Here is a 13025-nt window from a genome sequence, read left to right as displayed (position 1 = left end):
ACACCTCGCTCTGCAGAGCCAGCAAAATGCCCTCCAGCTCCAGACGTCCCACCAAAACTCGAGTTCGTGTCCCTGTGAGGCACCCACGCCTGGGGCTCTGCAGGGGGCTGAACCAAAAATGTCCCAACACCCGGCACAGAGCCTGGGGCTCTGCCAAAAATGACTCTTTTGTGCCACCTACTGCTTGTAAAATGCTTCCAATATCCGTGTAGTTAATGTGAACACAGATTATTTTAAAATATTGGGGAGTTTCTGCAGTACAGAAGGGGAGGGTACTATTGACAAGCTATTTCAGTTTTGTTGTTCTTATTGATAAGTGGCTGTGGCAGAGTTTTCTACATGTAAACCAGTGTTTTGTGTGGACCTGACTGGTGGAGTCACTGCCTTGAAATAAAACAGGAACAAATCCTGCAGGAACCTCTGGGGAGCCCCTTGTCTGATTGCCCTGCTCAAAGCAGGGTCAGCTGCAGCAAGCTGCTCACAGCCATGTCCATTTGGGTTCTGAACAGCTGCAAGGATGGTGACTCCATAATCTGCCATGGGGACACTGTCGTAGGCTTAGCCCCTTTCACAGTAAAAAGGGTTTCCCACATTTTTAAATGGAATTTCCCATATTTCAATTTGTGCCCATTGCCCCTGTCATCCTTTCGCTGGGCTCCTCTGAGAAGCATCTGGCTCCATCTTTATTTTATAATATGCTTTTGAGCCTTTTCTTCTCCAGGCTGTGCAATCACAGCTCTTTCATTCTCTCCTCATGTCAGCTACTGCAGTCCCCTAATGATCTTCATGGCCTTTCACTGGATTGTCACTGGAGTATGCCCATGTCCTGAGGGGCCCAGGACAGCACTGCAGGAGGGTCTCTCTTGTGCTGAGAGGAGGGGAAATGTCACCTCCCTGGAGTGCTGGCACAGCTCTGCCTCATGCAGCCCAGGATGCTGTTGGCTTTCTTTGCCACAAGTATGCACTGCAGGCTCTTGTTCAACCTGCTGCCCATCAGCACCTGGCTCTTATTATGTTTGGAAATAATTTCCAGGGTTATTTGGTATACCTGCAGAATGAAGGAAAAGGTTTGAATGACTCAGGTGGAAACAACATGACTTTAGAGACCAATGCTTTGCTGGTGCAGAAAGGCTGTGGGGAATTGTGAAATGCAAAGGGGTCCCTCAGTGACGTGATTCAATTGCAGAGCTGAAGAGCACAGGAGCCCACCCTCTGCACCTGCACTCTTGTACTCCCTGGGGGACTCTCTGATTATTAAATGCTCTGGATTTTCTTGCCCTAAGAAAACAGGAAGTAAATATATTTTACATGCCAGTTTTTAAATTCTTTATAAGCTACAGTATTTGTACAAAGATTGCCTGGCAGTGGGAGCAGTCATGGCAGGAAATGGCCAACACAGGCTTTTTGGAAGCCAAAGGCAGCCCCACAGCTGAAGCTGCTGCTCGGGAGCAGCTCCTCACCAGATGCACCTGCCTGGCCCAGAGCTGGCACTGGGTAGAAGGAGCTCAACCACAGTGACATAATTCTGCTGTGTTGCTAAAGTCTGTTCCTCTCACACCCACCTATGCATGCAGGCACCTCGAATCCTGGACTATCTTGGCTGCAAATCAGGAAGTGATGGGATGCACTTTCCTTTGGAAGCACAGCTTATCTGTCTGTTGCTTGTCTGTCGGTGTGGATTCACTGTCTCTTTGTGTTCCTTTTGTACTTTTGGTCTTCATTTGTCCCCCTAAAGATTTTTATGTGACAGAGGAGGAAAACCTATTGGTTACATCCCAAGGCTCAGAAGCAGGCACCCAACACATGGTTTTTCTCCTGCTCCTTTGCCATAAACCTTGTGGGTGTTATCTGCCCACACCAAGAAAGGAGCAGATGGAGAATTTGGCAGGAATGTGTGGATCTGGGGGTTTGATCTAGGTCCACCTGTTTCCTGCAATGTGAGTAACTGAGTATCTTTCAAGCCCAGAGCCTCAGAACCTCGATCCATCTGTGACTGATCTCTGCAGAGGCAGCTGTCAGACAGCATGGCTGATTATTCATGCAGGAGCCTGGCATGTGAGTTTTGCTGGCATGGCATCCTTACATCCCAGCAAATCAGGGGCTCAATTGCATGACTCTCTGCCAGCTTCAGAGGCTTTAGAAAGGTTTCAGCAGGTAAGGCTGAAGGTGTACCAGCCACAGGGCTGGTGAGGGCAGACTCTTCAGGGGCAGTGCTGGATTGCAGAAGTGGGACTGCTCCCAACACTTGCATGTCCTGCACTGCAAGGCTTCTTCTCTTGTTTCTCCCTACAACTCACTGCTCCAACCAATGATGTGTTTCCATAACAGAAGGCACTAGCTTGCTGCTAAATTGTATTTTCCTTTGATGAGAGCTACCTCCCTTCACCTGTTATTCTTTGGTTTTTTTTGTTGTTGTTCTCCATTAAAACTCAGTGAGCCAAACTCAACCCAGGGGCTCTGTTTGGTTCAGCTGGTTTACTCACCCTGACCTCATGTCACCTTTCTGATTGATTAGCTCTTGCTCAGGCTTGAACTGAATCAAAATTTATTGATTTCTTTTTAGTTGTCATCCAGTGCTAACCTTTCCTTTGCCATGAGCTGAACAGCTGTCCCTTCCTTCCTTATTTCTCTTCCCTCTCCCTCTCTCTCCTAGTTGATGCTTCCAGCAGCCTTAACCTTGAGCGCACAGCGCTTGCTAGAAAGCGATTCACATTGCAAGGTCTTTCCAACCGCAGAGCTCCACCCAAAGGTAAAGCCACCCATGCAGCATTTGGTCTCAGGCCATCTGTCTCCTGCACTCCCACAATGTTCTCTCCATCCCATGGTGCCATCCATCACCGTTTCCTAAAGTGCTGCTGCATCTCACCCAAATGCTCCTTTCTGGTGCACACAAGTGGCTCCTCTGCTCGAAGACACCGTCACCAAAAACTGCTCCCAGAGCAGCACTGGCAAGGCAGCCTCTGGGCTGCTGGTTGGGTCTTTTACTGGTGCACAGTGCAAATAACATTTGTTTCCAGTTTCTCTCAAGGGTCAAAGTGTCAACTGGTTTTAAACGACCAACGCAACTTCTTTCAGCAGCTTACAGGCTTGAAGAAAAAGAGTATCATGTCTGTTGTGCAACATGAGATTTTCATGTGTGAAATCATTCATTGGTTGGACATCTTTGTTTTATCAAATATTGTTCAGCTGTGGCCTAGTGGGGAACCAGAATTCAGGAGATCTGGGGTTTTATTCCACTTAATTACGTTATACGACACTGTAAAATGCTGTGTTTTGGGTATTTATGCATAAATATTTAGTAGATATCTGTGAACAGAGAGCATTGCAAGTTCCTGTGAAGGCTGCACAAGGAAGAGACTTTAAAGGAAAGAAAGAAATGTGAATAGAAATTAAATTGAATGACTAATTTCAATCACTTTCTGAAAAGATACTGTAATTACTCCCTTTATTGGTTTTGTGTGGCTTTTCTCCTGTTCTGATAAATAATATTTCCTCTGTGAGACAAAAGGTTAGTATGCAGTGATGGAGAGGGTGAGCATCAAAGGAGGAAGAACCAAGATGAAAGCATAGAAGCAGAAATACAGAAGCATTAAATTATAATGTGATAAAGTAGATAAGAATGCACCAAGAGTCAGCACTGTGGAAGATTCTGGCTACAAGATTAAGGCTTCATGTGGTAGTGAGTTCCGAGATGGACAAACAAAGTTCAATGCCTGAATATAAAAATAAGTGGATTTTAAATATTGTGACTCAGGAACATCGATGACAGAACACAGCTTTCAGAAATAATGCTGTAATTTTTGTGAGTCTAGATTTACAGTTTCATTTGGAGCCTCTTTTACTTTTTAATCTGAGTTTTGCTTGTCCTTTGAAGTGTCTTGCCTTGTATTCAATGTTCCAGGCAGTGAAGCACAGCTCGGAAGAGCTCAGCTGTAGGTGCTCTGAGTTCAAAGCCTTGCTGGGTCTGGTTACTTGAGATTCCTGTGGAACACCTCTTGCACAATGTCCTGCTTCACTTTGTGGGGCTGACCTGCTCCTGGCCACAGGGAACTGCTGGCAGACAGGCTGGCTGGCCGTGGCCATGGCCACAGGCAAAGCCTCCCAGCACTACACAGGCTGCCTGCTGGGGCTGGTTGGAAGCTGGGAGAAGGGAACAGGGAAGTGTCTGCAATCTGCTTGTCCTAATCCTCAACACTTTGTCTCAAGGTTTTTGTTACTGGCCATGGTGAAGGATGGTGAGTTGAGCTGAGTGTGCTTTGGTTCAGATCTGCTGTGTCTGCTCCTGTCCAGAGCACGTAAAAAGGAAGGTCTAAACAATATAATACCCCAACTAACTAGGGTGGAAACAAGATTTGCTATCAACTGCCAGTGGAGCATGGATTCTCAGAGAAATGCTGAATTGTCTACCTAGGCTGGATATGACAGGCTGGAAAAATGTACATAATCACTATGGTGTTTTAGTCAAAGAAATGATGTCTGGAGAAGAAACTTTAGCATCCTGCACTCCATCAGAGCAGAGATCCCTGGGGCAGCCATCCCAGAGCTGGCACCAAAGTGTATCCAAGTCCACACTCAAAGCACCCTGCATCTCCCCACCCCTGGGTCAGCATTACCATCCTGGTTTGCAGAGCCAAGTTCATATTCCTTGGGGTGGGCACAACCTCTACACATCTCATAGTGAAATGTGGGGAATCGGTGTCTTTACTCCTGAGCAAACTTAGAGGAAAGGCAGGATGCTAAATAAGGAAACAAAAAAACACTCTGTAGCCTTGACTTTCTCCAAGCTGGTTTGCACTGGTAAAGACAGAAGCTCAGAGATGATTTTCAGGCATTCACACAGTTAAATTTTGGAAATTACAAATGTGACCTCCGAACCATCATTCATGCTTGTTTTTCAGTGTAATTCAGGTCAGTCATCACAGAACAAGCAGTTCAGTGTCTAAAATGATCCAAACCTCATCTGTAGACGCACGCCCCATTCCAGCCATCATGCTCATTTCTCTGTGTTTTGTAGCTGTACTTGGACACTAGTTGGTTGCTAAAATAATAATTGGCATGGCTCTTTTCTGAAGTATTAAAATAGGTGCAATTGGAATTGCTTTGAAAATAGGTCCATAATAACAATTTCTGTGCTTTTCACCTTGTTGAGGGTATTTTTTCTCTCTGTTTTAGAGGAGCAACCTTTATTTTCTTTACCCTTTTCCAGCTGCTGCTTTGCTTTAAACATCTTTTACCCCCAGTGCTTATTAACCTCTAACCCTGCCCTGCATTGCATCTGTCTGTTCTCCCAGATCCAGAATCTAAGGACAGAGAAGTTACCCGTCGCTTTTCCCTAGCCTCCTCCATCAGCACCACAGTTAATGCTTCTGCTGTCACCAAAGGTACTGTCCTGCTGCTTGCTCAGCTCCCCCTCTCCCTGCCTGCTGCCTGGCACATTCACTGCCAAATGCTGCTCACACAGTGAGCACCTCAGGCTCAGTTTTTGCAAAGGCAGGAGGTTCCAGTAGAAGAGTCAGCACCAGTGTAGCACCTGCCCCAGGCAGGTTAGGATATTTTGAATGTGTGTTAAGGTGTGCTGTCAGCACAAAGAGTGACTCTTCCCAGTTTCTCCATTGTAGGCTTCAAAAAGTATTTCTGGTGTCCATGAAAACTGGATTAAATTTTGGCTGATGTGGGGTTAGGTTTCCAGTAGCATTGTGGGTACATATGCCTACATATCAGGGATAATGTTAACAACAGAACATATAGTTTTACATGGAATTCTGAATATACTATCTTTTGGCAGTTCCTGGAATTGTCTGGAGGAACTGATTTGCAAGGTTAAGATTTTCAGGGCAATTCACAAATCAAAATAGAAGGAAAAATGGCAGAATTAATTTGTACAAAAATCTTTGCTCTGTACTTGCCAGGAAGAAAGTTGCTCAGTGTCTGTTGCCTTCTCAACAGCTCTGAAGGATATGAGCCCCATCCCTGGCTGCAATGAGGCTGTCAGGGAATGAGGGCACAGTGGGGTTGATGGGCAGATGAAGGATGTGATAGTCTCACTACCTACAAATGTTTCTTTGACAGCACCTTTAGACCACAGCACTAGAACATCCTCACATGGAAGTGATGGGCATAGCACATGAGAAGAGGTTATTACAGCTTTTTGCCCTCAGCAACAACTCAGAAATACATGATCAGTTGCTAAATTGTGGGAAGACTGAGTTATTTCCTAATAATTATTTTCAAAGCTGGGGAACATAATGAAGCACATATCTACAAAGAAAATGGGCAATCAAGGGTTGTTCTTTAGTGTGGTGTATCAAAGAGAGCATGTGTGAATTGCAATGAAAGTTAAAATTTGTTACAGTTTCATATCAAAAAGTCCTATCCTAGAATCCTGTCTGCCAGAAGACTGTTGGCAATCTCTTGGGATACTGAGAAAGCTACTTCTGCAATGATTTTCAAAGCTAGAAAACAGAATCAGTGCTTTTCAATTAAGTGTTTTAGTTACAGCAGCTGCTTTAAGAAAATATTTCAGATGACAAAATAAGTGAAGCCTGAGTCTTGTCTCAGCATTAGCAGACCTAGCCAGGGTGTCGTGGTCATCACTTCTGAGGCTGCAGCTGCTGCTGTGTCTGACCCTCCTGACAGTTCAGCTCCCCCCACACCTGCAGTCGGGCACAGGAGGGGGGCTGCACACTGACCTGTGGCTGGTGTTCCCCACTTGTGTGGGTCAGAAGCGTTGGCTTTGTGGGCTGTGCCCTGCCAGCTCACGGCTGAAGGCTGGGACTGCGGCTCTGCTGCCTTAGTGCCATCTCCTGGGCAAGAGAGAGAGGCAACGTCTGTGAGACCCGAAGGGAAGCAGATTCTTTTGCTGTGATGTCTCAATATCTTTTGACTAAAGGGGTCTGTTCCCTATCCACTTCACAGAAGTGTGTATCTTCACCAGCTAGAACCCAGGGGCTGGTGATTCTTCTGGGTGAAATTAGAAGTGTTAGGTAGTTAGTGGTTTTAGGTGGTAGGAAAGCAAGTTTCTTTAACACTATTTACACCCTTGTGACTCTATAAACTCCACACAGGTCCCCTTGTTCCTGCAGTTAAAGTCAAGAGACATGAAATAAAGAGTGACCCAACTCCCCTGGGGTTTGAAGGTAGGAGTATTTCCATCCTGCATGAAAACCTCATTTGATATTATTCACTGAATTCCCATCTCATCACAGCTGGTGGGTGACACTGGACTCCCTTAGGGGGTTGGGGTCAGTTTATCTCCATAACTGGGTTAAAAGCAGCTTGTTACTCCCTTGCCTGTCCCCTGCACTCATATTCACTTAGGCATGGGCCTGAATTAAACTCCCAGTTCTCTGCCTGTTTTGGGAAGTAAAGCTCTAGACTGTCACCTGGATCTGGATTTTATGCCTGGCTCTGCCTCCCTCCCTAGGGAGCAGCAGCAGGGAGCCAAGGGGCTCCTTTTCACCTTCACCTGCAGTCTGACCACTTGCATCCCTCTTCCCCTGTTGGGTCTGCTCTTAATGAGAGGAGCAGGAGCCATGTGCATGAAGACTACAGGGGAGGCTGGACTGTGCATTAATAGCCATTTCAAGTGCAGTGTTTCATTTCAGACAAGCAGAATTTCCACCAATTTGTTGCAGCAGATTATTAAATTACTGTTTAATAAACAGTACCAAAGAGTTAAATTGGGATGCTGTTCCTCAGCCACTGGAAGATCTCCAGCTTCCATTGTCAGCCTTCCCCTTCCCCAGACCATTTGCCTCAGGGGGACACAAAGAGCCAGGTACCTCTGCTGCAGGACAGACAGGAGAGAGATGTGTGCTGAGGACTCCTTTCATAGCATTGTGTTGTTCTGCACAAAAACTTGGTAGGAAGAGCCAGTGAACAGGTCAGTGATGGAACTGGTCAAATATCAGAGCTCTCCCCCATGGCACTCCCAGCAGAAGAGGAACAGAGAGGTTGGAAGAAACAATTCAGAGGCAGCAGAAGTAGTTTTGCTGTTTGCAAAATATTTCCTTTTGCCAGTGACCCCTGGCACTATGTTTAGAACCATGCTGGCACCCAGCACCACCCAAAGTGAGGGGTTTATCCCTTGCTTCCTTCACTGACAGATGGCCTGATCTCAGCATCCCCTGTGGCTGCAGGGGCAGGGGGGATTTCAAGGTGCAAGAACTATCTGCAACATAGAACTGACTTGCACCTCACAGGTTAAAAACAAGGTACTGCTGCACAGCATCTTTAAGTAGGAAACAATGAACATTATCACCCCTTTACCAGAAGATATTGCTGCTATTGCCAGGGCTCTGACTGAGGTAATAACACAAGGGACTCCCCTGCCCCCAAAATCCTGTTGCATGCATCAAGGGTGAAATCATTAATTTCTCGTCTCCCCTTTTGCTGCTGTATGGATTAGGATCAAAACCATAAATTATCACCTACAAAATGATTTGAAAAGCTGCAAGGAAAATATGTTTAAAAATGGGTAAAGAAGCTGTAATGAAATAGAACATTGCACTGTTCACTCAGGAATTGTCTTCCTTAATTAACATCAATACTTCTGTTTGATTCATTTCGCTGTTCTCTGTCCTTCTCAGACTTACAGTTTTTCTGTGGAATGCTGCTGTCCTTTCACTCATTTGTGCTGATCATATGTCTCCTCTTTTATAACTGTTGGACCCCAGTCCACCTGTTTGTTAAAGAGCCTGTCAGTTGCAGAGGTGATGCAGGAATTCACTTTGTACTGGTTGTCTGGTCACTGTTTCACCTTGAAGACACAAATTGTACTTCCTGTCACAGATGCTTTTGAGAACACCATTTTGGCCCAGACTAAATGTAATGCCGGTTCCACCACGAGATCCGTACCTAGATCTGCTTCACAGACAGGTAAACAAAATAAAGTATTTGTAAACTCAATTTGAGAGTGCAAACTACATTTATGATAATATTTACTCTCTTTATTATGAGAGTTTTCTCTTTTGGTGAATATTATTTCCCATCAAAACAATGAAAGAACAAGCTTGCATCACAAGCTTAGGAACAATGCCCCAGATTCTGGTTTTCTGAGGTCAGGCTGAAAATAATTATTTTAATTGAAAGCAAGAGAGCTCAGAATTTGATGTTTTATTTTATAAGAATTAAGCATGAGAAACAAGCTGTTTCTTAGTCTCTGAAATTAGAATAGTGATTTATATGGAAGAGGGAGGCTGATGCATGTATTTGTAAGGAATTCTTGCTGGTGAGGTTTCTAAATGACAGTGACAAAAGACTGTGGAAGCTTTGTCTGATGAGGTAGAGGGATATATTTTTCTCTTGGTGTTTGTAGTCCAGCCTGTGAATTTGAACTAAAATTGCAGTAGTAGTTTGTAGTGAATTAGAATCAGCATATTCTTGTATGTTTAGACCCTTGCTAGTATTGCTGGTGTGAATAAACTGGTACAGGAGAGTGTCACTTCAGAGGCTGGTTTACACCTTTAAAAGCACAGATGACCAGACCATACCTGTGGAGGCATAGCTGGGGATGCAGCTGTGCTGGAAGAAGGTCCCTGTGTCCGTTGAAACTGGGTTGCAGTTGTGGGAGCAGACAGTCCCTGGGTGGCAGAAGGGGCTGCAGAGCTGCATGAACATGTGTTGCACCAAGCAGTGCTTATAGCAGGGAGGATGTGCATGGGGAGGGATTAAATAAACCAATCAATAAACCTATTTCTCCCAGAACAGGTCACTTTCTGTTTACTGCCTGAACTGCCTGGCTTGGGTTTTGTATTGCCTCAGGCCAGGGTTTGGTGTGGGTTGAGTGTGCTGGGATGTGCATAATCCCAGTCTTTGAGCATCTGCCTCCATGCCTTGTGGTCAGAGCTTCATTTTGTTGAGAGCAATGGCCCACAGGATGTAAAGAACTTGGTTCAGCATCTGCTCAACTCAAGTCCCTGTGAATCAGCTAATGCCCAGCAGGTACACTAATTAGGAAGGCACATGGTAAATTGACTGACTGCATTCAGCTTGTATCTGTCAGGGCTGCAGAATCATTTGGCAGATGCAAGGTCTGTTTCCTCTGAGCTGGACTGTAGTCATCCCCATCCCCACCAGAAAAGGACAGGCATCAAGTGCAGGAAAGTGCAAATGATGCACAAAAGAGCCTGAGCTACTTTTGCACCATGGCAGCCTCAGGCAGATAGGTCTCATAAGGCTCTGCCTCAGTTTCCCTCAGGACACATCCTATGGACCTGCCTTTCTAGGTGAGGAGAAACTGGCTGTTGAGCTTGGGCTGGAAATCTCTCACTGAGTCCATTCCACTGGGTTGGGCTGGTTCTGGTGAAAATCATGCAGTGAGACAGGTAGCAGCACAAATATGACTGAGATCTCTCCTGACCCCCCTGGCTGTCTTTGTGCCTTGCTGTTTCCTCTGTCCCCTTCCTGCACTTGCAGCCTGCTCCAGAGTATAGTCTTGTAAATTCCTCAGGTAGTAATATCACCTTGGGGTGAGATGGAGACAAGAAGTCAACCAAAATTCCATGGCTTTGTACTTAAACATGTGGAGGTAAGCTGGAAACTGAATCATGGCCTTCTGAAAGTCATGTCAGCACAAGTTATCATTTGCTGGAAGATTCCTGGTCCCTGTTTTTTGTACCTCCTGAGCTGAAGGGATTGAGCAATGCTGAGCACTGGAAATATCCATGGGTGTGAACACTGCAGCCACACACACTGCTCTCACACCAGGGACAGTGAATGGTGCAGACTTTTAGAGACAGAATAATGGCTGTGACATAATTGTTATGGAAAAACCATGGAATAAGCTACAAAAAAGTACCAGCAATTTGGTAAGTGGAAGAATGGGAAGTGAACCTGTGACATTTATTTTACAGACTGATTATCAAAGAGGCTAATGTCTGATAGCTAACTCTTTCTGGTTTCTGTCTTTTGAAAAGGTTGGCCCAGCAGACAAATGCCTTCTCTAGACACATTTGAAGATTTTGAAGCCATCCCTTCCAGCATGGATGAACTCTCCAACTCTTCTGATTTGGAGGAAGAGACCAACCCTAACAATGTAATTGCTTTTTAAAATTACACTGCCCTTTCCCAGCACAACTTCCTCCTCTTTAAGGATCACAATGGAGCCTGTAAAGTTTGGGTTCATACCAGCCTTAAATCCATGGATGTGTGGGAATACAGAAAATGGAAATTTGATCTGGGGTGTTGGAAGATTATTACAAGATTTTGTTGATCAGGATGAGGATCATAAAAAGCCACCAATACTTGTAAGCTGTCACTTTGCCTGCTACAAAAGTGAGGGAAAACTCTGAGTCTTTAAAAAAGTAATTTCAGACTTTTCCAGATAACTTCACCTGGTGTCACGAACACAATTTTTATATCAGAATAATGGCTGGTGGGTTAAGCCTAAAGTCTAAATGCAGAGAAAAGATCTATCCAAATTTTGAGTAATATTTAACCTGGGCATGATAAAACACAATTGCCTACAGAAGAAATATCTGCCAGCTTGAAATACCTAATTCAGTATTTAACTAAAACCTCTTGCACAGTGTTCTTTCATCCATAGTGATTGTTTCTGGTGCCTTGTTTCATTCATTTAGGGGAGCAATCTCTTCCGGGTCGAAGGCAGTTTTGACAGCTGTTTCCCAGATTCTCTCACTCTCGAGGATGGAGATTTAGTGCAGTTCGTGCAGGAAGGAGAGAATGGCCAATGGTGAGTATGGCAGAGAGAGAAACTGGACAGCTGGGACAGCCAGAACCTCCTGGAAAAGATGGAAATATAGGCTGGATATTTGGGAACAGGTTTTGATGGAAAGAGTGATAAAGTAGTGGAATTGTCTGCCTGGGGAGGTGCCACCATCCCTGGATGTGTTTTAAAAAAGCCTGGATGTGACTCTCAGTGCATGGTTTAGCTGAGGTGTTAGGGCTGGGCTGGACTCAGTGGTCTTGAAGGTCTCTTCCAACACAGTGATTCTGTATGGATATCTGTAGGACTGCCCTGGGCCCTCTGCCTTCTTCCTTAGTTCAGGAAATAATAGCCCAACATGCACCTCTAAGAAACACAACCCAGGGAAGAGAAATGTAGGAAAATTCACTGACTGTTCTCTGAGTTTCAGGTTAGTGAAGAAGCTGGTGTCTGAGAAAAGCGACTGGGTTCCCTCCAGCATATTGCAGCCAGCAGAGGGGGACAGTAACAGCATAATTAAGAGCAGCAATGCAGGTAATAGAGAAAAGGTGTTACTGGTTTGTTTGTTTTCTTCTCCATACTGAAAAAGAATGTGATAGCAAAAAAAAAATGTGATAAAAAGTGCACTTCTGTATTGAAGTACTCACCTGAGTGCATGTCTGTGCTGCAGTCTCTGGTGACATGGCTGAGCTAAGCTGAAATTTGGTGCCTGGGTGTCACAGCTAGTCAGGCACAGCAGCGTTCCTTGGCCTGGCTTAATTGTTTTCCCCTACCTGAGCAGAACTTGAATCTCTCATCCAACTTCTATGGCTACCAGTACTCAGGCTGGCTGTGTTACAGGGAGCCCAAGTGTCTCACACACAGGGTGTGCCTGCAGGACAGCTTTGATCCTGGCATGGACAGACTTTGGATGCAGACCAGCATCAGGGCTGTGCTTCTGGCATAGGTTTGAAAACATTAAAATTTCATGAACCATTACTGCCTTCATCATATTTCACAGCTGGCTCCAAAAGCTGCAGGAAGGGCTCTGGCAAGATTTCAGCCAAATCAGCACTAAAAGTCATCCAGTCACAGCTTTGGTTCTGACCTAACACCCAAACAGGTTGCACTGGAAAAGTTAAATCTGAGCAATTCTGCATATCAAAGGTTTACAATTCAGACTAATATTTGTCCATCCTTAAATATAATTTACCAAATGTGTCCTGCTTTTCTTCTGGTAGCAGAAGAAAGCAAAATCTGGCACAGCCATTCCCTGGGGATCTGTGATGGAGAGCTACCAGCACTTTATTCTGAGCTACTGGTCTCTTTTGATTTTTTTTGGTCAGTTTGTTTAAGTGGAGGAAATCCTTTTTCAACCTCA

At 45.0% G+C, this 13025-nt stretch overlaps 1 protein-coding gene across 8 annotated transcripts in view; it reads left to right on the top strand.

Moving 5' to 3' along the window:
• MCF2L2 (MCF.2 cell line derived transforming sequence-like 2) overlaps positions 1–13025 on the top strand; it is a 144576-nt gene that overhangs the window by 127683 nt on the left and 3868 nt on the right. For 5 of the 8 annotated variants that reach the window (XM_064385397.1, XM_064385396.1, XM_064385395.1 and 2 more), the window contains exons 27-33: positions 2654–2749; positions 5292–5381; positions 7065–7136; positions 8791–8877; positions 10917–11035; positions 11580–11692; positions 12096–12199. In XM_064385397.1, coding sequence (XP_064241467.1) covers positions 2654–2749; positions 5292–5381; positions 7065–7136; positions 8791–8877; positions 10917–11035; positions 11580–11692; positions 12096–12199 — 681 coding nt within the window. The remainder of the gene's footprint in view (positions 1–2653; positions 2750–5291; positions 5382–7064; positions 7137–8790; positions 8878–10916; positions 11036–11579; positions 11693–12095; positions 12200–13025) is intronic. The other 3 variants (XM_064385399.1, XM_064385401.1, XM_064385402.1) reach the window with 3 other exon arrangements.

The sequence above is a fragment of the Passer domesticus genome, chromosome 11 (genome assembly GCF_036417665.1).
Source record: "Passer domesticus isolate bPasDom1 chromosome 11, bPasDom1.hap1, whole genome shotgun sequence".
In the NCBI taxonomy this organism is placed as follows: domain Eukaryota; kingdom Metazoa; phylum Chordata; class Aves; order Passeriformes; family Passeridae; genus Passer; species Passer domesticus.
Note: the sequence above shows the minus strand (reverse complement) of the source record. Positions and strands in the feature narration are given on the sequence as shown.